Below are 23,940 nucleotides of genomic sequence, written 5' to 3'. Positions count from 1 at the left end.
TGTTAGGGTTTTTTTAGCTAGGGGCCAAAAATTATGGTTTGGTGGGGCTTGAGGTGGGTTCCCCCTTGGAAAAAACATTACAGGGGGACTCTAGAAAAAAATGCTGAGGTTTCGGGGCCCCAAAGGGGGCAAGGGGTTTTTTTTCAGGAGCAAATGGTTTAAAATACTAGTGGTTTGTAGAGTTTTTTTCCCCTTTTTTCTTTTTCCAGGTTTTTTTGATTCCCCTTTTGATTCCCTGGGGGGACCCCCAGTTGGTTTAAAAAAGGGGCCCCCGAAGGGGCAGGGGGGTTTGCTTTTTTTTTTTTATTTTAAAAATTTCCCGGGGTTTTGGATCCAAAAATTGTTTTCCAAGAAAAGGGGGTCTCTTTTTTTCCCCCCCTTTCCTCTTTTCCTTTGTTTTATTTTTTTCCCCACCCCTTTGTCAACCCGGGCCCCACCCCCAACTTCTTCTAAATTTTAACCCCTGGTAAAAAAATTTGTCTTTTTTTTCATTGACAAAGGGGGGGGGGAACTTCCTTTCCCCTGAGAATATTTTTTTGGAGTCTGAAAAGATATCCCGTAAAACTTCCTCCCCCTTTTCTTCCCAAATTTTCCCCCCTTAAATGTTTTTGAATAAAAGGGGCCGGGGGGGAAATTTTAAAAAGGGGCTGGGGTTTCGGGGGGGGGTTTTGGGGGGGGGTTTTTGGGGGGGGGGGGGGGGGGACTTTTCTTTTTTTTATGTTTTCCACTTACGCTTTCCCCTAGGATTGGGGGGTAAAAAATTTTTTTCCAAAACTGTTTCTGGTTTTTTCCTTGGGGGGGGGTCCTAAAGTTGAAATGGGGAAACATTCTTTTAGTCAGTTTAAAAAAACCCCCCCCTTTTGCTTTTCTAGATGGTGTTAGCCATTGGAGGGTTTTTGTTTTTTCCCCAAAGGGGTCGGCCCTTCTGGGGGGCATCCTGCCCGCTTCTTTGGGGAGTTGATTTTTTTTACCTCTGCGGGGATTGGGTTTATTTTTAAGGGCAGCCCGGGGAATGTCGATTTCTCCCTTTTTTTTTCCCCTTTTTAAAAACCTTTTTTTTTTTTACTACCAAGATTTGGGGCATGGGGTCTGTGCCCAAACTAGGGTCGGGGCCAAAGGCTCCTTTTTCCCGTTTTTTTAGGCAAGCTTGGAAAAAGGGCCGGTGGGGTTGTTCCACAGGCTCTCTCTATTTTGTTTGGCCCCCATTCAGTGGACCCCGGGGGTTTTTTCTAGGGGGGAAAAAATTTTAGCCCGGGTCAATTTGCAATTTTTCGTTATCGGATTAAACTGGGGGCCCCCGAGGTTTTTTTTTACCGGCTTAGCCGTTGGGTGTGAGGGATTTTTGCTCCTTTCTTTTCAATTTGTGAATGGTTTTTTTTCGAAAAGGGGAAAACCCTTGAAAAACCCCTTTGGCCAGGGGTTTTTCATGAAGGGGGGGTTGTTTTTAGGGGGGCTTTCATGGACCTTTTGCCAGGAAAAAATTTTCAATACCCCCCCGGGTTTACCCCGGGGGCTTGGGGGTTTTTTTCTGGGGGCTTCTTTTAAAAATTTTTGGGGAAAACGGTGGGGGGGGGGGGGGGGGGGACTGGTTAAGGGCTAGATGGGGGGTCAAGGGGAAAGGGGCGGGGAAGGGGGTAGGGTTTAACAGCGGGGCGTTGAAAAACAGGGTTCCCAAAAAAAAACTTCCTTAATTTTTAAACCTCGCCCCCTTCTCCTATTTTTGTACCTGGGGATTTTTCCCAGGGCCCAGGGTTTGGGGGGGGTTTTGGTTTTGGGCTTTAAAAAAATTTTCCCCTTTGGCGGTATCTTAGAGGGGGCCCAAAAAATTTTTCCCCGGGGCGGGTTTTTTTTTGTTTGTTTTTTCCTCTTCGGGGGGGGGGGTCGGCACTGGCCCCCGGGTTTTTGATATTTCTGGGGTCTTTTTTTGAAAATTTTTTTACGGGCTCGGGGGGTTGATGTTTGGGGTCTTGACCTGGGTTTTTTTCCCGGTTTTGTTTGGGGGAAATTTGTTCTTTTTCATATTTGGCCAATTTTTTAGCTGTTGCGTTTTTTAAAGTGGACCCAGGGGTTCCAGGGGGAATTTTTTAGGGGGTCCCGTATGGGGAAGGATTTGTGCTTTTTTTAAGCCAGTTGTTTTTTGGCCCTAAAAAGGTTAAAAAGGCCCTCCCTTGTTTGGGGACAATTTTGGAATGGTTTCCGGGGGAAAAAAAGTTTATTGAGGAAAAAAATCATTTTTTCATTACTGAATTTAATGATGTAGTTTTGTTTATTTAATGGAATTTTTCCCCAAAAAAACCGTTTTTGGGGTGTTAAAATTTTGTATTACCAGTTTGAAGTTCTAAAATAATTTTGAACGGGGACGATAAGGACTCGGCTGCCACTTTTTAGTGAAAATTTTTTTAATTGATAGGGGGGCCTTTTTATTTTCAGGGGGTTTTTAAAGATATAAAGTAAAATTTTTAAAAATTGGGGAACCTCAAAATTCTTTTTTTTCGTTATTACCGTATAAAACCAACCTGTAAAATTTTTTTTCTTTCATTGGGGGCACGGGGTTTTTTAATTTTGTTATTTTTTAAAATTTATTTGGGGGGAAAAAAAAATTGTTTTGGGGGGCGATAACTTTTTTTCATTGAAAATCTTTTTGGGGGGGGGGGGGCGTGACTCCTTTTTTTAAAATTTTTTAATATAATTTTTTCGTGGGGCAAAAAATTTTTTGGGGGGCTCTTTTTTTGAGGGAACTTTTATGGGAAAAAAATTTTTTAGACCACTATTTTTTAAATTTTGTAAAAAATTTTTTTTTTAAATTTTGGGGGGGGGCACGGGGGGAAATTTTGTTTAAAAACGATAAAAATTTTTAGAAAAACCCCTCATTAGAATTTTTTTTCAGTTTTTTAAAATTTTTTTTAAAAGATTTTTGTTCCACTGTTTAAAATTTTAAATTTAGATTATCAAAAGCCCCCATTTTTTCAGTGTTGGGGGGGCCGGGAAAAGGGAAAAACTGTTTTTTTTTAAAAAATTATTTTTTTTGGGGAATTTGTGTTTATAATTCTATGGGAATTTAAAATTTATTATTGTAATGGTCAAAAATTTTATCTTTTTTTTAAAAATTGTTACCTATGTTATTTTACTGTTTTTTTCTTGTCTGGGCATTCCTATTTTTTCCTAAACCCCGTAAAAGGGGGTAATGGGAAAAAAAATACCCAAAAGCATGGGGCCTAAAAAAATAAAAAAATAGTTTAGAATATTCCCCCTCCATTTTTTCAATTTTTTAAAACCCAAAAAATTTTAAATTTTTTTGTTAAAAAATTTTAAACTTTTTTAAAACCTGGGAATTTTTAAATTTAAAAAATTAATTAGGGGTTTTTAAAACCTTTTTTTAATTTTTTTTAAAAAAAGTGGGGGGGGGGCCCCCCCCCCCAAAAAAATATTTTTTTTTCTATAAAAAAGGGGAATTTTTCGACAAAAAAATTTTAGGTTCAAAACCCTTTCAAAAAAAAAAGGGGGCGGGGGGGGGGAAACCCCTCCTTTCCCCCCCCCCCCCCCCCCCCCCCCCCCTGGGGGGGAACCCCCACAGGCCCCTGAATGGTTTATTGATAATCCAGTTTTTTCTTTTAAACCCCCCAACGGATTTCTTTCCAATGATTTCTTTTCTAAAATATAGATATATTTTTGGATTTTCATTCCTCAAAATTTGTTTATTGTTTTCCCATCACAAAACAAGTAATAAAACACCAGATATATAAAAAACCCAAGAATACGGCCACTTACAGGTGGATTTAATATATTAGTGGGTGTGGGGAACCTGTAGTCCGAAGTTTACTAGGGGATGCATGCCGCCCAAAACATTATGAATTATTGTTGCCCCCCCCCCCCTTTTTACCTCATTTATGATTTTTGTAGATATTACCAACCTTTTCACCAGTGACCTACTGTCTCTTGTTTGAATTTAATCTGATTGTACATCCAGTTTTATAACATTAAATTCGATCCGCTCTTTTTTTATATTGTAGGAGGGCCCCACACTTGGGGGAGTTTTCAGTGGATTGTTGTTGAGAAACACAACCAAAAGGCAGTAGCACTGCTTTTGGACTTTTTTTTTACTTGTCGCTGTGATAAAAGCTGTATTGGGTTTAAACGAGTAAAATATTTGTTAACTTTTTACGATTTTAATCCATTATCAGATTAAATCTTAGGTTTCCCCTATTCCAGCAGATATTTATTAAAAATCCTGACACCTTTTTACTTTTTAAAACTATCTTTTTTTTTTTATTCACCTTTTAAAAACTTTGCTTTGATACAAGTCTCAAAATGGGGTGTTGAAGATCTAAAAGGTCAAAGATAATAAAATCAAATCATTTTAACAAAGATTTTTTTATCAGGTATCAAAAAGAGGAAAATAAGTAAAAAAAAAATTTAGGCTTTGTACCTTTTTGGCTATGGCCACAAACTTGTTTAGTTGGGGGAGAAAGCCCGGGGAATCCCTCAAAGAGGTTTTATACCCAAAAATCTCCTTTCTTTTGTGTGGGTCCAAACTTGAATAAAAAACTTAATTAAAATAAAAACCAAATTTTGGGGGGAATTGGGTACTCCCGCACTCACCTCTCCTTCAAAAACCTGGGGAAAAAACAAAACTTTAAAATTTTAAAAAACCCACCTTTTGGGATGGGGGACCTTCTCTACTACGCCGCCCACCCACCACCTGAAACAAAATTTAAATTAAAAAACAAGTGGGGATGGGACTTTCTTTCCCTTACTCTAACACCTGACTCAAATACCCAAAAAACTTTTTAAAAATTTAAAAATAACATTGTCCCAAGTGTTGTTTCCCCTTTTACAAATATAACTGGTTCAAAATAACCGTTTTTTAAAGCTGATAATACACTTCCACACCCCCCCCATCACATACCCTTTTTCCTCAGACAAACCAGTGCGCTTACTCGAAAAGGCACTGTATGTAACCGCACTTGAATCCACAAATTAAAAAGGGGAGGGCAAGGTTTGGGGGGGACCCAAAGGGAACCCCCCCAAAAAAACCAGGGGGCCTTTCCACCCATCTTCGGAAGAGAATGTTTTTAGAATCCTGGGGGGGAAGTAAAGTGGGGCCCTTTTCTTTATTAGGAAATTAAACTTATTTTTTTTATGTTTACTTAAATACTTAATTCCTAACATTTCAATGCACTTTTCACTACATGCCACTCCCTTACCTTCAAAACTGGTTAAAATACTAATTGATTATACTATTACAAAGGAAGGATTGGTTTTAGTAAAGTTTTTTATTACCTTTTTCATTTACCGTTTTCATTACTTATATTTGGGGGGGGGGGGGGGGGGGGGGGCCCGGCCACCCCAGGGGCCAAGTGGATATTTGTTAGAATTTGGATATTGTTTCATTACCACCCTTTTTTTCGTTAAAAATTTATTTTCCATTAACAATAATCTTCAAAATATCTACATTTATCTAACTATAAAATGGTATATCTCAAATATGTTGCCAGAAAATTTATTCTTACTGAAATGAAAATTTTTGGAGATTAAAATGTATTTAAATTTTGTAGTATTTTGTAGAATTTTTCTTTCGTTGGATATTATCCCATTGACAAATAATCTACCCAAAATTATCACATTTTTATCTACAAATAAATGTTTAATCTTCCAAAATATTGTGCCCAGGGAAATTTTTTTACTGGGGGATTATTTTTTTTTGGAGGGATAAATGTAAAAATTTTGTGTTTAGAAATGTCCCATCCAACTTTTTCGTGGTGGATTTATTCCATTCTAAAATTTATCTAACAAAAATTATCACTTGGGGCCCCCCCCCCCCCCCCCCACCCCCCCCCCCCCCCCCCCCCCCCCCCCCCCCCCCCCCCCCCCCCGGAACCCCCCTTAATATTACCTGCAGTGGGTTTTCGGAGTTGTTCAGAAAATTGTAGTTTTCATTTCCAAACTTTCAACCTTAATTTTTACTTAAAAATTTGCTGGTTGTTTTATTCTTGGGATTTCGCCCAATCCCTTTTACCGAAACAAATTTGTTTTTGTTTAGCTCACCCGGCAAAAAGCTTGCTGGGGGAGTTTCCCCACTGGGACCACGGGGGGGGGAATAATTTGAGTTGGTTGAGAGTGTAATTAATTTGAAACTGACTAGATATTTGGGTCGCATTTATAAAAAATCCTCTATCGAATTCAGATAAGGGACCTTCAAAAAACATTTACCCCCCCACACTGGGAGCAAAATTTAATAAATTAAAATCTTTGTTGTTTTTTTTAGGGGAAACCATAAAAAATGGCAAAGGCAATTCCAACCAAAAAAGGCACCGAGGGGGGGAACGGGTTCCAAAAGAAATTTTGGTTGGTTCTCACCAAAAACCCAGTTATCGCCACTGGATACCTGATTCTACAGGGGTATCGATTCTTAACTTTCCATGGTTTCAGAAAAACATTTACTTTTACCTGGTTTGAAAAATTTAACCATTTTTTTAGTATAACTTGGCTTTCCTAATATTTCCATGGGATTCATTTGCAGCCTTTTTTAACTATTGTTGGGGGGGGGGGGGACCTAGGCTTCGGGGCGTGGTCTCTATTTTCTTCCCAAAACCCCACTCGATTTTATAAAAAATCAAATTCCCACGTCAATATTTTTTAAGAGTGATTTATATTTCAAGAAAATCCAAAGAATTCACTGGGAAATCTTGGGCCGGCGGGCGAACCTAAATACCAAGACAGTAATGGATGGGGGAGTTAGGATGCGGGGGGACCAACAAAACAGATTTTTTCCCATGTTCGGCACCCTGAATATGGCCGCAGGATATCTTTGAAAAAATCTGAGGGGGAAAAAGGGTGAAGTCCCATTTTCCCTTGTGGGGACGGACTTATCTGGTTCAAATTCAAAGGCGGGAAAAAAATAATACAGAAAACAAATGCGTGTATTTCTCAATTGATGGGCTTGTTGCGGTTTTGGATGAAGGAGTGGGGAGGAGAAAGTTTTTGGGATAATAACGGGGGCCGATTTTTTTGTAACCTTCATGTTATGGAATGGCGGGGGTGGACCGTTTAGTTTTTTTTTTCTCCTTTAGATTAGTTCGAAAACTCCGCGCGGGCGTCGTCTCTTAATGGCTGGCCAACATTGGGCTTTGTCAAAAATATGTTTTGTTTTCTCCGGCATAAAATAAGGCCAACCATATTGGGTTCCAGCGGCGTGGTGCGGGCGGCTTGCGGGCAAGGGGCGAAATCCCTTCAAAAAAATCTTTACAACAAACTATCGTTTATTTAAAAAAATAGCGCCCCACACTTTCCAAAATATTTTGGTGGGGGAAATAAAACCTTGATCGTGCTTGCACGCCACCAAGTCATTTTACGGGGATTACTACAAACACCACCAAACGTTTTCACCTCAAGGTGCAGGAAACCATTCGAAAAATATACTGTTCCATGGAATAAATAAACTCACCCTCTTTTAACCTGGCACGTGAGGGGGAAATGGGTTGATAGGTTTATTTGGGGAAAACCCGATAAAGAAACTATCGTTTCCGTTAAAAAAAAACTTTTTCCCACCTTCAGCTTGGCTGGGTGGTTTACTTTGACCCATATTCCTCGCTTTTTTCTAAAGATGGGAGGGTGGTAAAAGCACAGTTGGCTTTTTTTATCCAGTTTTCAATTTTTTCCGGCCCAACCCCCTGTTTTCTGACTGGTTCATTTTTCATTTGGTCCCAAACTTTCTCTTTTAAAACTACGTTATGCCTTTAACAAGGGTTCCGGTTTAAACCTTTCGGTTTCCCTAAATTTTAATTTCCCCCCATCCTCTTCTAAAATTTATAAAGTTTTGTGTGGACCGTACCTGTTATAAACCTGTATAGAAATAAAAAAACCCACCACCCTTCCCTTTCCAGGGGTAAACGATACCCCAACCCCCCCCCTCTGGGGGTAGGGACCTTGTCCATAATTACGTGTGGGCGGTGGGGGGTCTAACTGGACGGCCTACACAGGGATCAAATACTTTGGGAAAGATGGAGCGAGTTTGCTGTTGCGCTGGGGAATTTAAGGAGGGTATGATGTTTTACCCATTTTGGGCCTCTCTCTTAAAGCTTCCCTTCAGAACGGTTTACGGAAAATGTTGGGTTTAATTTGCTGATAAGAAGATTGTTACTGACCATCGGGGCCGGTGGAGAGGGAGGAAGATTTAGTTCAATTTTGGGTTAAGGGGGGAATTATTTATTCCCTCGATTTTCGGTAGATTTTTTCGGAAATTATTAAGTTCCTGAAGGCGGTTTTAAAAAATGTAACTACTGATTTCTTTCCATCGGAGTTAATTTAATAACGTATAACATTAACCTGGGGTTTTAACCACACAGGCTTTTCAGCCAGGTTGTTTTCGTGGGGGACTGAATTAAAAACCACCTTTGGATTTAATATGATTTGTAATAGATTTGGTTAAATTAAGTTTTCCCATAAAAATTAGTGTTTTAAAAATTTTCTATTTGCAGTTAACCGGGGTCTTTAGGCCAATTCCATTACCAGTTGTTAAGGTTTTTAGTGGTTGGCCCCTTACCATTAAATCTAGTTTAAAAAAGCTTTTATTTTTACCATTTCCAAATTGGTTAATACCCTTATTCACTTCATATGTTAACCCTTATTCCCAATATTTCAAAATGGTTAAACCTTCTCACTTGAAAATGTCTGAAAACCTTTCCAGAATTTAACTAACATATGGTTTTGTGTGGGCAAAAAATTTTTTACCATATTTTATATTGGGATTTTTTTGGAGGCGGGGAATTCCTTGGCTGTAAAATGGGGACACGGGTTTTCATTTTTCTAAAGGGCACAAAAACTTAAGTTTGATGGGTTTTTTATTTCAAAGAAAAGGGTAAGTGGAAAAAAAAAAACGTTTATGGTGGGGTTATTTAGGGGGGAAACACAGTGAGGGATAAGGTATTTACCAAACAAAAAAAACGGGTGGATTTTTTCCGGTTGGTCAATACCACATAAGCCATTGATTAATTTATCTCTTTTTATGGGCCGGAAGGTCCTTGTCATATTTGGATTGTATTAAACTGTAAAACATGAGGGGTCCCAAATGAGACGCTGTGTCACGAAATAGCTACCTTCCCGTAATTGCATTGCCCATTTTTCTACGTTTGAGGGCAGCTGTAGTAATTAATAGTTAAACTCAATGATTAAAATATATTTACGTTATTAAAAAAAAAAACGGGGATGTGTTTTCAAGGAGGGGGGACTTATCGTGGATTAAGGTTAATTTTTAGGGGTCTAAATTCCTTTTCCTAACTTTTTTTATTTTTTCCTTATTTTCCCCTTCTTTAACCACCTTCCAACCTTTTCCTACAGATTTACCGCTCTGGGGGAACTTCCTCCCTTGCAGAATACCAAATACGTCACTTTCCGGTGGGGCCCCTCACAGCTGCTGCGGCTGCCGCTCCTTCCTTGCGCCGGATGGCGGGCAAATATTCCGGCAACACCGGGAGGGGACTGGGACTTTCACCTGCCAGGCATCTATTACTCCAGGGCTACCCACGGGAGGAGGGGACCCTTAACCGTAGTCTTTTCGTATGATTGGATAAAGGGAGCACTGTGGGCTTGCTTCCCAGCATTAATACCAAAACAACTGTAAAACTTTATCTACCAAGAAAAAGTTACTCTCACACCGGGTTTTGGGTTTCTTCGAGGTGTGCGCTTTCCCTGGGCCGGGGCCCCCCCGCCCCCTTTGCAATAGTGTCTACGTTATGTCCAAATTATTGTGGTTCATAGGTCAAATATTTTACCACGTGAATAAACTGAATAGTGTTTTTCAGTGTGTTTTTCTAAACAGGGGGTTTTAATGGTGTTCCGTGTCCGAGGTGTGGGGTCGTGGTTGAGTGGGTTTTTGGTGTTGAGATTTCAGGGGATGTGGAAAAAATGGTATGGCAGTTTGTGTGGTGGGTAAAGAGGTTTTTTTTCTTAAAAAAAATAAAAAACCCGTCTCCTTTTTTTAGGGATATAAGATTATTGGTAATTCTTTTCTTATGGGCGCCCTAGTTTTTCGATTTCTTCAATGAAAAACTGGACTTTCGATTTGTTTTTGGCACAAAATAACAAAAAATTCGTTTTTCATAATAAAGTTCATTATTTTTTTAAATAACCACAATGGAAAATGTCCCCGGGGTTTTCCTGGGGGGGGGGGTTTTGTTTGAAATAGCCGCCCTTCAAAATAACTGGGAAAATACTAAAAACATAATGTTTCTATTCATTACTGACCCGGAAAAACAAAGGCCGGCTGTTTGGGGGATATTACCACCGTTTAATTTCTGTGATAAAATGGCAGTTGGAAACTTACAGCGCGAGGGATTTCCGTTTTGTTTTTAATTACTAATAATTTTGTTGGCTCTGTGCTAAACCTTAAATTTTACATTAAAAATTACGCACTTTTAGTAAATTTATGCGAAATTTTTTTTAGTTTCCTCCGTAAAGTTGCGTTATACATTTTTACATTCCAGGTTTTTGATATTTGCTTAGGTTTACGGAGAGTGGAGATTAAAGAGGGCGATAGCGGTGGTGGGACTTTCAAATAATTTAAAAAGGTTGATGGCACGTTAATTAAAAAAAAAAAAACTGTTGGGCTACTAAATCCCAACCAAAAGGGCGTCTTTTTTTACCATTTTTTCAATTGCGTTTAAAAAGTTAATGTATAATATGTGTTTAATTATTAATTTCCAATTGGCTTTATATATTTTTGGTATTTAAAAGGTTTGAGGGGGGGAATTATTTTATAATAGTATAATAATTAAGTCCCGATTATTTATTTCATTGTGTCTTTTTATACAGGTGTATTGGTTGAGATTGAGGACTTGATTTTCGCTAAAGGTTAATATGGTAATACATGGTTATTTTTAGCCTGTTTGAATCCCATTATGGCGGGGGGACGTAAAACCTTAGGGCATCATTGGTTTTAGGGAGGCTTTTTGTTTTATACACTAAAAATACAAAATGGTTTGTTTGTTAAGGCGAGGTATTGTAAGGCTAAATAAATAATCCATTTCCGGTCTAAATTTTCCTGCTTTTTAGCATTTGTTAAAACCACAATTTAGGCAAGGGGCTTTAAACCTAACCGTTATCAAGCCAAAATTTTTCTACATATTTTTCAATCAATAAAAAAAATAAACAACATGATAGAATTTCCTGAACTTACAGCTAAGTTCGTAGCATGTATTTTCTTGTTTTGTTTTAGTGAGGGTTAGTTATCAATTAAGGGGTATTATCTTTGAGCTGCTTTAAATCGGTTTTAAAGGGATTAAAATTTATACCGGGGCGAACAAAGTTTGGTAACCAATTTAATATTTTGGCTGTTCAAGACAACTTTTTTTTATATATGGGTCTTAATTTTAAGTATGTGCGCTTTTTTTATTTTTTTTTTAATTGCGAGTAAATTATTTGAGGACGTGGGGGGGGGAACGGGGGAGGAGCAGCAGGGATTTGTTTTGGGGCAAACAATTAGGGGTACGGTTTTTTCTTCCATTCTTTTGTCTTTTTTCTTTGTAAAAACCCTTTTTTTTACAATTTCAACTGGAAATTCTAGAGTCCAGAAAACGATTTGTGTATCCTTTGTTTTTTAATTAAAAGTTAAAATTAAAATTGGTTTATTCTACTATTCGGGGGGCTTGTACTGATTATGAGTAAGTTTTTTCTTTTTGTTTATTAAAAAACCTTGCTATTTGGATAGGAAAATAGGTGGTTTTCTTAACGGGCAGGAAAATTATTTTCAACAAAAAAACCAAATCCTTTGCCACCATAATTTTTACTGAATTAAAAAACTTTTTAACCAACAAAATACCAGGTTTAAGTGATAAATAGATTATAAGGTATTATTTATAAGGGGGCTTTTGACCGTTGTGTTATATACTGGGAGGGACCACCGGGGGCTTTTGCCCTCAGGGAGCTAGTGTTAGTAGTTCTAAATTTGATAATAAACAAAAAAAAAAAAACGTTTTAGTTCGAAGAAGTTAAAAGGCTTGTGTAAATTTTTGTAAAAATTTAAGCGTATTTTACCATTTTTTAACCGACTTTAATGGGAAAACTTCGTCCGGAGGACCCCGATAATAATGCTTTATTATTAAGGGGGAAAAGGACCAATTAGAAATTTATCTGGGGCGGGGCGCTTCGCTGTTCATTTTCAGCCATTAATCTCTATTCGGGATTATTGAAACTTTATAATATAATAAGGCCTGGGGGTTCTTGGGGGGGGTACGGATGTTGTTTTTTTTTTTAATCTGTCGTTTCTAAATTTTTCCTTCGAAGGTAGGCCCGGGGGCCCATTAAACATTGGGTCAAAAAACCTGGGGGTTTCCCCAGGTAAGGGATTAGGAAAAAAGGAAAATGAACTTAATTTAGGGGGGGGGGGGGGGGGGGCGGGGGCGTTTTTATTTTTTGAATCCATTTTCAAAAAAGTACCGCTTTTTTAATCGCTTAATTAAAACTATACGGGCATATTTAAAGGGGGTCGGTTGTCAATCATTTACCGTTAATTCGTTTCTTCAACAATTTTTCTTGGTCCGTTTTGCACGTTGGACGGAAATGTTACTCGTTCTAAAATTTTCTTCGAAGTATGGCGGGCGCGCCGATTTCTTTCCCATGGGGCACGGGCCCCCTTTCTCGATTATGGGCCACGTGGCTACGGGAGAATGTTTAGCCCGCAGGCCTGCCGGGGCCCAGGGGAAAATTTCAATTAAACCAATGGTCTAAATTTTCGGGGACCCCGTTTAGTCAAGGTCGTGTTGGGTGGGGAACCCATTAAAATTTTTATAAATAATCTTTTGCGGTGTGCGCAGTGTGGGCGGGCGTTAATTTGGGTTATTAAAAATTTTATTTTTGTATGGTTATCGGGCCGGTCGGCGCTAATGGGCTCTAAAAATTCACTCAAATAGGTCGGGGGAGTGTGGAAGTGATTGAAATTTTGGGGGGGGGGGGACCATTGGTTTATGGTCTTCTTGGGGGGGACCTCGGGGTTTGACGGCGCTACTTTTTAAGCCCACTTTTCCCCATTTCGGAGTAAAGTAGTCGGCGGCGCGCTACTTCGAAGAAAATTTTAAAAAGAGGTTAAACATCCGTCAAAAGAATTTTGGCCACCATTAAGTTGGCTTTTCTCCCAAGAAAAAAGTGGGCCCTTGCGATTTTGCGTTGGGCGCGCCCCGCACCGGGGCCTAACGGGGCTTTTCTTGACTTGTGAAAACAAGCCGGCGGCCCAACCCATACTGGCGCGGAAAAGGCCACCACCCTTGGGTTAAGGTGGCATGGAAAAACCATTAGGTGGGGGGTTCCGGGCCGAAGCCCTGCGAAAAATAGGATTTGGCGCGCATTGTTTTCCATTATTGTGGGGGCCGCTATATAACAAAGGGTTCAAGTTGAGGGGGGGGAATCAGTCAGTGATGTGCTTGGATAAAATTTTCCACGATTTGTGTTCAAAATTCATTCCCCAGGCTTTGGGCGTGGTGGGGCCCAGTCCTTTTTTGTGGCCGATTTTACGGGTGAAAGGTGGTTGCGAAGGAGGAATATTTATTTTTTGATTGCGCAGGGCCGGGCCGGCGGCCAATAGTTTGATTCGCGGGCCGGCGCTACAAGGGTTCGAGTTGTAGTAGAGTGGCTTTTAAATTTAAAATAATTTGATTTCCCAAATAATCATTATTTTTTTATATAAATTTTTGCTAAATTGACCCATGGGGGCTGGCTGGATGTTTATAATAAGATATAGGTTAAGTTTGTTGCAAAATTTATTTTTCTATGATATAAAATACGTGCGGCTTTTTAGATCTCAACTTGCAAAAAGTGTAAGTTTTTGACTGTTTATTAATTATTGAATAAACAGGTGCAGTTTAAATCTCATGTGAAAAGGCATTGTTCATTACGTTGTTTTGGGTGGGACCCGCCCCGGGCCGCACGAGTGCGCGGGGCACTTCTCCCTGTATCGTCGAAAAGAATCTCTACAGGGGTATTGTGGGGGGGGGTTCCACCACGTTGATACAAAAAACGGGATAAAATGCCCCACACAAGTTTAAATATACATGTCTGACCTATTTTTACTGAAATTTTACTTGCAAATTAGTTCCCTTGATTAAAACCTAGAGGGGTAAATGAGGCTTGCGATTAGGAAAAAAAGTTTTGGCCAAGTTTTGTAATTATTTCAGTTTTGATACTATTCAGGGCGGGGGGGGGGCTTCTTAAAAATAACGTAAACGTATTCAATAAATAACAAATAGTTGCCTGGTGGACCAATTGAACAAATGAAGGTAAGGGTAAAATATAAAAAAGTGGTAAAATGGCGTAGGTTTATGTGCAATCGGGAATACAAATTTTTTTTGTGGTTTATTTGTATCAAAAAAAAGGTACATTGTTTTAATACCAAATATTGGAACATTGAAAATACTTTTATACTTTTTTTTTAACTAAAGGCCCACGCCGCGCAAAAGTAAAAAAAATATGAATTATTTATTTACATTTGTAATGGGGCACACATTTATAATTGTTAAATTTTAATCGGAGGGGCGCTTTGCAGCTTTGGGTGGATTTTTTTTATTTAAAAGTGCCCTGGGGAAACGTTTTACAGGAGGTTTTTTTTGGGTGGACGTGTTTATGTTTTATTGTTTCTTTTTTATAACCCCATACCCCCGGGTATTTTATTCAATTTATTGTTTTTAAAAACAGAAGGGGCGGCCATTGAAGGGCGTTCCATGTTAGGGGTCTTACCGTGTCGTAACTTGGCGTGGGGACCGAACGCTTGTTTCCCAACAAAAGCGAGGGTGGGGGGGCATTTCGTGTTAGAGGGGGGCAAAGCGGTTCCAGGGGCGTCTGTGGGACGCCCATTTTTTCTGGTTTGGTGGCTGGGTGCTCTTAAAAAATAGGAAATTGTGATTAGTAAATAGTGTTTTTCCGAATTATTCTTATCGCACAACTATGAAGGGCTCTTTATTCACTCAAACGTTTTCGAATGAAAAGGCACCGCAATTATCCCTTTTGTTGGAAAAAAATTTTTTGATGTTTGGTCGTTTTCCAAATCGTACGTTTTGACGAAAATAATGCCGGCGGGGCCAGTTTTTAAACATAGTTAATTTGTAAAAACGGGTACAAATGGCACATCAAGGGGCGCAAATCCCACTTCATGGGTATTTATATGATTTGTCGGTTCCTGGGACCTCTTTGGCAAAATTTTTGAAAAATACTTATTCGGGGATGTTATGGATTTTACAAGCGGCGGGGGGTGGAGTGATCGTCTTTACAAGTTTGTTGGTTGTCTTGTTTACACAAACATTATTATTAGTTTTTTTTGTTTTTGTGGTTTGCCTGTCGGGGGCCATGCGAAGTTGTGACCCAACATTACAAACATGGGAGGTGGGGGGGGGGGGGCCCATGGCCGGTGTGTAATTACAAATCGTAGTTTGGGGGAGGGGAGTTGGGGGGGGCCGGGGGCCCCAAGTCCCCCCCCCCTCCCTCCACAAGTCCGTCGATATGGACACCAACAAAAACTTTGCCAGGCGCCGCCTCCCAACGGAGCCGCCACCTTTCTGGTTTTAAAAAATTTTTATTTTTTGATATGTTGTTTTAGTTTTGGTATCAATGTTTTAAAATCCTGGTCAACAATCTATATTAAAACGAAAACCATTTTAAATTGGCAAAAAAAGTTTTGATGGGGGGTGGGGGGGGGGGGGGGGGGGGGGGGTTTTTGTCTCCAGATTTTACTATAACATGGGTTGAGGGGCCCCCCCATAAAAAAAAAGTTATCTTTAAATAATAGGACATTTGCTGTTTTTTAAACCGGGTTAAAAACTTTATACTATCTATTCCTCATGTAGTTGCTCGACCTCGTGGTATCCCGAAATTAGCGAACTGAATTTTGATCGAAAATCACTGCTTGGATGGCTGTGTGATTTTTGATTGAAGAAGCAGGATCAGAATATCTTAATTGTACCTGACAGTCCTTCGAATTTGTTTCCACAGGATCGTTTACAATAAAAATCAAGAGAAATCAAAACACTGACTGATATTGTGTAAGCTAGCAAACTATTTAAAGTAGAGTGTTAGAGTGCAGAAGTCCGTAGGGTTTGAAAAGCCACTGCTGCGATGTTATCTTCTTTCTTACCCAAAGTAAAAATATGTATAGACATTCTTTGCATGCAAACTCTCTTTATGTCTAATTAACGGAAAGTTAACGATAAAATGCAGTCTAATCTAAATAGTCCTATCCTATTGACATCAATTATGTAATTTTTAGCTTTTTATCACAAAATTATGTGTATAACTTTGTAGGATTTTAGGACTTGTGACTAAAAATAGTTTCATCAAACTCTTTAATCAAAACACTTCATATTGTTGTTCAGATCAATTAAGTTCAAAAGAGTGAAAATGATTCAAAAACACATTAACTCAAATGTTCTCCACATAAAATTCAATGTGTTTAAACAAAAGCACAATATTACATGCAACGAGCACACTATGGGGAGTCACACTGGTCACTGAACCAGACCTTTTAGGGCTTTCAATACCTTTCTTATTTGCTTGTTAAAAGTGTCTCCCAAAGTTCTTGTTTTCCACAAGGTATTGATATTATGTAAAACGATATATGATTATTTCCATTGTCTGCATGTGCAAATTTCAGCCTCTTAAATATAAAATGTCTCAATATTAGAATATGTGATCCAAAATCAGAATGTAATGTACATCACAAAATCAGTCAATTCTCATACAGAAGTTTTCGTTCAGTTTCTTCACAGTTAGTATGGTCGACACCATCATTAAAAAACCCTGCCTAATTAAAAATCTATCCTTTCTCAAACAGTTTAAAACAATTAATTTTTTTCTGAATAGAACCATCAGCTCAAGCTCCTGGTGTTACCCAGATTGCTTCTCTTTGTTTTCTATTTCCCTCAATGCCTCCATTGTGTCAATATCAACTTTTGTGTATCCAAACTTTGGTAGCGATCTTGTCTTAAAGAACGGGCGCTTTTTCTTTCCTTAAGGGTAAGTTCTATAAATTTTATGAATTTTTTTCATAATACATCACATTAACCTACAACTTGACAGCTGGCAACACTTATACTATAGTTAACACGAATCAAAATATCAAATCAAGTTAAATTGTGCTTTACCTGGATTACTGGGGTCTGTAGGGGAGGGCAGATCCACAAATTGTCTTTGAGTAGGTATCTCCACTTGAGCATACTGGACTGGTGACACAATAGGACTGAACTGAAATATTGGGTTCTCATGTCCAGGTATACAATTTCCTGAGAGTGGTCCAGTGCTGCTACCTGAAGATCCAGTCGAAGTTGATCGCGTGAATTTGGCCCTGAAAGCATTCTTGTTATAGTGCTTTGTTTTGTTGGTATTAATTCCATATTTTGTTGCTTAACTTAGATTTCTCATTTCTGTTACAATAAGTAATAACATGTAATAAGCATTTTAGACTTTAGAGCATATCTTGCATCATAAGTTGTGTCTATAATACATTTTAGGATGGCCATGCTCTTCATCTTTCCTAGCTTTTAAATAATAGTTTGTAAATTGCACAACTTTGCTATTGCCGCCAAAATAATAAACAAGTAAATTGAGCCTTAAAAACAATTTCAGAACAAAAATAATGATCATTAGGTATCTTGAAGCAGCCTCACCTGCTGTACCCATCAAAAACGTTATCAGATTGTTGTGGCGACGACTGAGTGGGATCCATCTGAGAGGGATCATAATAGCTCATGTTATTTTGCATAGATGATGGTAGTGGTAGGGATGGTTTTCTCTGGAGGTCTTGTTGTCCAGGGAAAGCTTTAAAGGCGGTCCTGAAAGTTAGCATTTTTGTGAATGGTATAACGTCATCACTCAACTTTGAGACTCAATTGCTGTATAATCTTATTAAGCATTTCGCCGTCTACTATATATAATAAAATAATGAGTTATATATCTGTAACCACATACGGTGACATGTCATAGAATCCTCCAGCGTGGTCAAAGCTTGGCATTCGAGGCATTGGTTTCCGTTTCATTTCAATGACCTGCAATGTTAGCATTTGATAAGCCAGATATGTTGATATACTTAAATACTGGTGAGGAATAACATGAACTGTTGAATCACACACTGTTGAATCACACTTGAAATTTTGGAATATATCACCTAATATACTGTATAATTTATTGCACCTGATCCATAATCTCTTTTACAACAACTGCTTCTTTCATTTTAAAATACACCATGTTCGACTCTCCCATCTCTGCGGACTCTCCTCCTAATCGCACTGACAGCACGTTCTCGTGACATCCATAACTCTTAATATCCTGACAAGTACACTCCAGTAAGCTGCTAGGGAGGCATTTTACCGTTAACCTGCAATCTCATAATTCTTAAAGATAGTAATATTGATACTCATAAGAGGACCTACATATATATATATAGTTGCTGTTGTGGTGCACAAGAAAGGGAATAGCAAGAGTGCCCCTTTGCCCCGTCAACTATCAGTCCATCTGCAGTATGACTAGTATGCAAAAATTATCTTAAATTGCTTCTCTTTGTAGATATTTTCATTATTACTGTATAAAATTAGCATAAAAGTGATAACATTGTTTCACTGATAACTTTGTTTTAATGACATATCATACTCATAATTTAGTAAACCTTCAGCGGAAATAGCTCTTTGTCGATGACTTTTCCACTCTTTGCTTTGGGCTTTGCCAAAACAAACTGAAGCTCATGGCTTGAAACTATCATGTGACCTGATAGATAAAAAATATATACTTTGCTTTATTTTCCATAAACTCCATCAAATTTAACTTAAGTAAACATATTTGAAAAGCTTTCTTATTAGTAATCTGATATGATCTAGTATGTAGGCTACTTTATTTCAAACTTTCACCTTTTTAAAATGTAATGTCGTTTCACCTATGAAATGTTACATTTTCCTACCTTTGTATTTGATATTGCCTCGTGAGTCAATCCTCCTGCCTTTAAAAGGACATCCACCAGATATCCAAGCGTGTTCACTACTCATGATTGTCTACACTGAAATTCGGTACTGTGAACAAACCGGAGAAGGAACTATTTACGAAGGAACTATTTACTATTTAAGTACAACAAAAATTATAGCAATATTTCATATACCTTTATTAAAGGCAGCTACTTTTAGATCACCTAAAATACACAATTAACCGAAATGAACGGTTAAGACTGAAGATTGAGGAAAAAGTTCTAGTCACATCAGGTCGATACAGAGATATACGATTTACAGCAGTTTTAACAATAGCAATGATAACAATTCGCACCACACAATAGTAAACGGAATATCAAGCCCATGGCAAAGAGTTAATCTTTAATCCTGGGTATAAAACCACGTGACTTTAGTAACGGCTAGGATTGGCTGGCACAAAACCCAAACTTACGTGATTGGGTAGATTTCTTTCTGCTATGCTACTCAGCAAACGGCTTTGCGGTAACTCGAGATGCCGAGACAGAGCTGAGAATATATCTGCCCCAGGCTAGATCTATATGATGTATTAATACTCTCCGTAATTATCAGTGTTGAAAGTTTTTTGTGAGTAAATTCTCGTGAATCTTCTCGAGATTTGAAGAACAAACTGCCACAGAAATAGATTTTCAGGTGAGGTCATTTATTTTTGGCAGTTTAGTCTGAATGAATGTAACTATGATTTAGCGATGAGTTTATCTGTGTCTGCGGTTTAATATGGAAGAAATCCTGGAACATCCACGAAATAGTGTTTTATCTGATCATTTAGTAGAATTTAAACGGAATTGCAGTGACCATTGTATGACACTTAAATTTGACAGAAATCTTAAAATTAGGGCTTTACATAGGACCTTGGTATGATGCACAACCTACTTATAGGAAAATTCTGCTATAAAAGATAAAATAAAGTTTTTACCGTAGTTACGTAAGGGGACATTGTGCTGAATGTTTTTAATTGCTCCAAGCTTGTTCCTCGAATTCAAAGTTTGGATTGTTTCAAGGAACTTTTTTACCTTTTTACATTAAACACAAATGAAAAAAATCAAAATTACGACTATTATGGTTTTGCAGGGTATTTTTAGATATCAACGATAATAATAATCATAAATAGCAATTAACAAGCTCTAGATTTTTGTTACAATTTAAATCCAACCCATTTTGAAAATTTTTTTTTTTTATCGTTAGATTACAATAATTGTATCTTTGTAGAATGTCTTATTAAATATTTTGTTGATAATTTTTCATGAAGTGTTGACTTTTTTTATAAATGTTTTTGATTTAAGGGGGGGGGGGGGGTTTACCCTGATTTTTTTGTGAAACTTGGTTTCGAGATAGCAGTTTGACCAACAAACTAGGACCAGTGACCAAACTTTTGAGGGGGTCCCGGACCCCAACCGCCAAAAAAGGTGCCCCGCGGGGCAGCCACGGCCCATATTTGGTTCCAAATCAGGCCCAATTTAGCCAAATACCCTGAACATGCCCAAAACCCTGGTTATGGTGCTCAACTTGGGAGCTAGTGGTCCCCTTTAAAAATCGTTATATGAAGTTTTCATCAAGATGGAAAAAATGACTGAGTTATGAGCTAAAAACTATATGCCCATATTGGGCATACGCACTAAATTGATCGATTTTTTGGCCCATAAATTGGTCCAAATATCAAATTTTTTTGAATGAAACTAAAAATTTTATATTTGAAAGGTAAGCCAAACTAACACATTCTCTATGATTTTTCAGCTCATAATCTACCTAACTGTTTGGGTTCTGTGTTCAAATAATCGCAAAAAATTAACAAAAAAAAACGCCCATATCTCAGTTCGCGAAAATTTGCAAAACTGACTTTCGGGTCAAAAAACAATAGAAACTCAATTTGAGTTTCCAATATTTTTTCATTGAAATTTTCAGAATCAACGTAGAAATTTTTCTCATGACCTTAAAGTTTTGGGACAGAATTTTGAGTTAGGGCTTTTTTTAAAAAAATTTGGCGGCCAATTTTTAAAAAATTTTGCCGGGCATTTTTCAGAATTTTGGCCTCCAAATTTTTTAAAAGGCCCTAACTCAAAATTCTGTCCCAAAAACTTAAGGTCATGAGACAATTTCTTACGTGATCTGAATTTCATGAAAAAAATAATGAAAACCCTATTGAGTTCTATTTGTTTTGAGCGAAGTCAGTTTTTGCAAATATCGCGAACTGAGATATGGGCGAATTTTGTTAATTTTTTTTCGATTATTTGAACACATAATCCCAGTTAGGTAGATATTGAGCTGATAATCATGAAATGTGTAGTTTTTGGCTTACCTTTCATATAAAGTTAGGTTTCATTCAAAATATTGATTTTTTTGAAACCAAATTTATGGCCAAAATCGATCAAATTTAGTGCGTATGCCCAAAAATGGGCATATAGTTTTTTTGCTCATAACTCAGTCAGTTTTTTGTCCAATCTTGATGAAAATTGCATATACTAGTTTCAGGGACCACTGCTAGCTACAAGTAGAGCACCATAAAATCTGGGTTGTTTGGGCATGTTCAGGGTATTGGCTAAAATTGGGCCTGATTTGGACCGAATATGGGCGTGGCTGCCCCGCTGTGCCACCGTGTTGGGCGGGTTGGGGGTCCGGGACCCCCTCAAAAGTTTGGTCACTGGTCCTAGTTTTGTTGGTCAACTGCATCTCGAAACCAAGTTTCATCACAAAAAATCAGGGGTGAACCCCCCCCCCTTAAATCATCATTTCAGCCCAATGTCTATAACGATCCCGTCAAAGTGGTCACGAGTCTTTGCTGTGGTAACCTACGCGTTTCCTGACGGATCGCGCACCAGCACGTTCCTTGAGATATTCATCATCTCCGGAACTCACATTCCCTCGGACACACCATCTTCTGGACCACGCTTTTCTTGTGAGAACACATCATTGGCCACAAGTTCAGCGAAGGAAAAAAGAGATGGGTTTTACAGTTTATGGGCCGCAGCATTACGCGCTTGCTACCCTCGTCAAGAGAACCAGCTCAGAAAGAACAAGTGATCAATGTTTTTTTAATTGATATGATAAGTCAATTATAAATCATGTCCCAAAAAAGCAATTAATTTGTGACACTTTTGTAAATTATCGTGGTTGACAAAAGTGTGGTTTTTAGTTTTGTAAACAATAATAACAATTTATTTTAATTATTAATTAATTTAATTAATTAATTTGTTTACACCCCCCCCTAGTGTGTTGTGTGACGTTGTTTCTGATGGTAGGAAACACACCAAGTTCCCGCGCACCCGCGTAGTACTAGCCGGTTGCAGCAGTTTTCTTCGCCGCCATGTTCACGGGACCTATGAAGCGAAAGCAAGCAGGTCAGTTTCAGAGGAATTTTTGGCCAAGCAATTGTAAACGAAATCCGGCCGGGTTAAAAGGCATGTTAAAATAGTCTCGTGGATCTTTATTGTCGAGTACCCTTACTCTTGAGTCAATTCAACGTGTATCTCCCTCCCAAAAACAAGCTTTATAACATATTTTGTAATCAAAAAGCTTTACATGACATGTTGAAAACGTATTAAATTTAGAAATTTTTTTTCAAAACTGGTATGAAGCATAAAAAACAAATACAAATTCTCTCAAACTACCGTTTTTGTTTTGCGATTGAAGGAGAAAATGAGGAAACAGTTCCAGAAGCTCAGGCAGAACGCACGATAATTCAGACCCTAAAATAAATGGATCAAGTTTGGTACCCACGTAGTATGACATCAACACCCGCCGCGCGTGGTATGAACTATGACGGTCACACCAATAACATCACATCGTCTCAGGAAAATTATTCAGATAAAAGGAGTAGAACCTGATGTTTTAAGAATTGCTGATTGAGTTTCGCCTACACCTTCTCTCAACTGGAGGGGGGAGTTTAGGAAAACCGACCGGAATGGGCTTTTGGCTGCTGGAACCGGATTTCTGCCGGATATCAATCTATTTATCCGGTCAGCCGGATTTTGCCGGACCGGAACCGGTTGTTAGAAAAGGGCAAAATATTAAGGCTGCCGGAATGTACCGGATCTTGCCGAAAAATTTATAAATTTATAAGGTTCTGCATTCCTAAGAGCAATACAAAACCACACCGATGATGTTTTGCTGTTTAGGGCCTAGCAGTAGACATAGGTCAAAATATCAAATCCAACAAGCAGTATCGTTTGGTAGCCAGGAGTAAACAAGAAGTATACAAGGAGTAGACAAGTTATTATCAGAAATGATATTGAATATGCGATTGGCATATTATCCTACCAGACCCCTTAAAATCTTAATGCCCTGTTCATTATGAGCCGAAAATATATTTTTCGGTTTTTTCGAAGTCCCGCACCTAGTCAAAATACTTATGATTTTTTAAGGATTTGAGTTAAAAATGTGACGAAAAATATCGATTCAAGATTTAGAAATAACATTTTTTTTGAAGAAAATATCCGGCAAAATTGTTTGAAACCGGACCGAAATCAGAACCGGATATCTGGGTCGGTTTCCTAGGTGAGTTGTTTCCTTTTCGTCATGTTTTTCAGGAACTTTACCTACGAATCTTCTAGAAAATACTAGAGAATCTTTTAAAATATGTATAATATTGTAGAAGAAATTATACATAGTGCATAAATTCAGTGATCACGTGGACCGTGACCCCGAAACCGTTGGTTCACGGTGACCACCAGGTGGCTAACTCAACAATAAGGTTCCAGTTAAAGTTTCCCGTACAAAGAACAAATTTGCAATTTGCTAAATTAGTTCCTTCCACCTTTTTTAAAGTTTACCTAATCAGTTAATTGCCTAATCAGTTAATCAGATAACTGACAACTTTTACCACGCCCAACTAAACTGACCCAACACCCACCCAGTAACGATAAGAATGTACAAGGTCCCCCCTGGGCCGCTCCCCCATGCAAAATTTTTACAAAATTGTTATTAGAAATTTTTTGTGACTTTTTTGGGGAAAACACGCCCCTTG

At 38.3% G+C, this 23,940-nt stretch overlaps 1 protein-coding gene across 2 annotated transcripts; it reads right to left on the bottom strand.

Moving 5' to 3' along the window:
• Positions 1-16,338: 16,338 nt before the first annotated feature.
• Positions 16,339-19,193, bottom strand: LOC134825149 (uncharacterized). Of its 2 annotated transcripts, XM_063837293.1 has the most exons (8): positions 19,118-19,193; positions 18,923-19,018; positions 18,635-18,732; positions 18,163-18,297; positions 17,941-18,017; positions 17,640-17,804; positions 17,118-17,317; positions 16,339-16,982 (listed from the first exon to the last, which is right to left on the bottom strand). In XM_063837293.1, exons 2-8 carry the CDS (start codon positions 19,005-19,007, stop codon positions 16,861-16,863), a joined length of 882 nt encoding a protein of 293 aa, XP_063693363.1. In that variant the 5' UTR covers positions 19,008-19,018; positions 19,118-19,193; the 3' UTR covers positions 16,339-16,860. The 2 variants fall into 2 exon arrangements, with proteins under 2 accessions (XP_063693363.1, XP_063693362.1); XM_063837292.1 differs by lacking the exon at positions 19,118-19,193 and having other exon boundaries at positions 18,923-19,020.
• Positions 19,194-23,940: the final 4,747 nt, after the last annotated feature.

Source organism: Bolinopsis microptera, chromosome 13, assembly GCF_026151205.1.
Source record: "Bolinopsis microptera isolate Bmic1 chromosome 13, MBARI_Bmic_1.0, whole genome shotgun sequence".
Taxonomy (NCBI): Eukaryota; Metazoa; Ctenophora; class Tentaculata; order Lobata; family Bolinopsidae; genus Bolinopsis; species Bolinopsis microptera.
Note: the sequence above shows the minus strand (reverse complement) of the source record. Positions and strands in the feature narration are given on the sequence as shown.

Excerpts from the sequence above, each read along its gene's own strand:
- LOC134825149 (XM_063837293.1), bottom strand. The coding sequence starts at position 19,007 with ATGAGTAGTGAACACGCTTGGATATCTGGTGGATGTCCTTTTAAAGGC. Across the intron at positions 18,298-18,634 it reads AAGAGCTATTTCCGCTGAAG|GATATTAAGAGTTATGGATG; the intron begins GTTTACTAAATT and ends TGTACTTGTCAG. Across the intron at positions 17,805-17,940 it reads GGATTCTATGACATGTCACC|GACCGCCTTTAAAGCTTTCC; the intron begins GTATGTGGTTAC and ends GCTAACTTTCAG.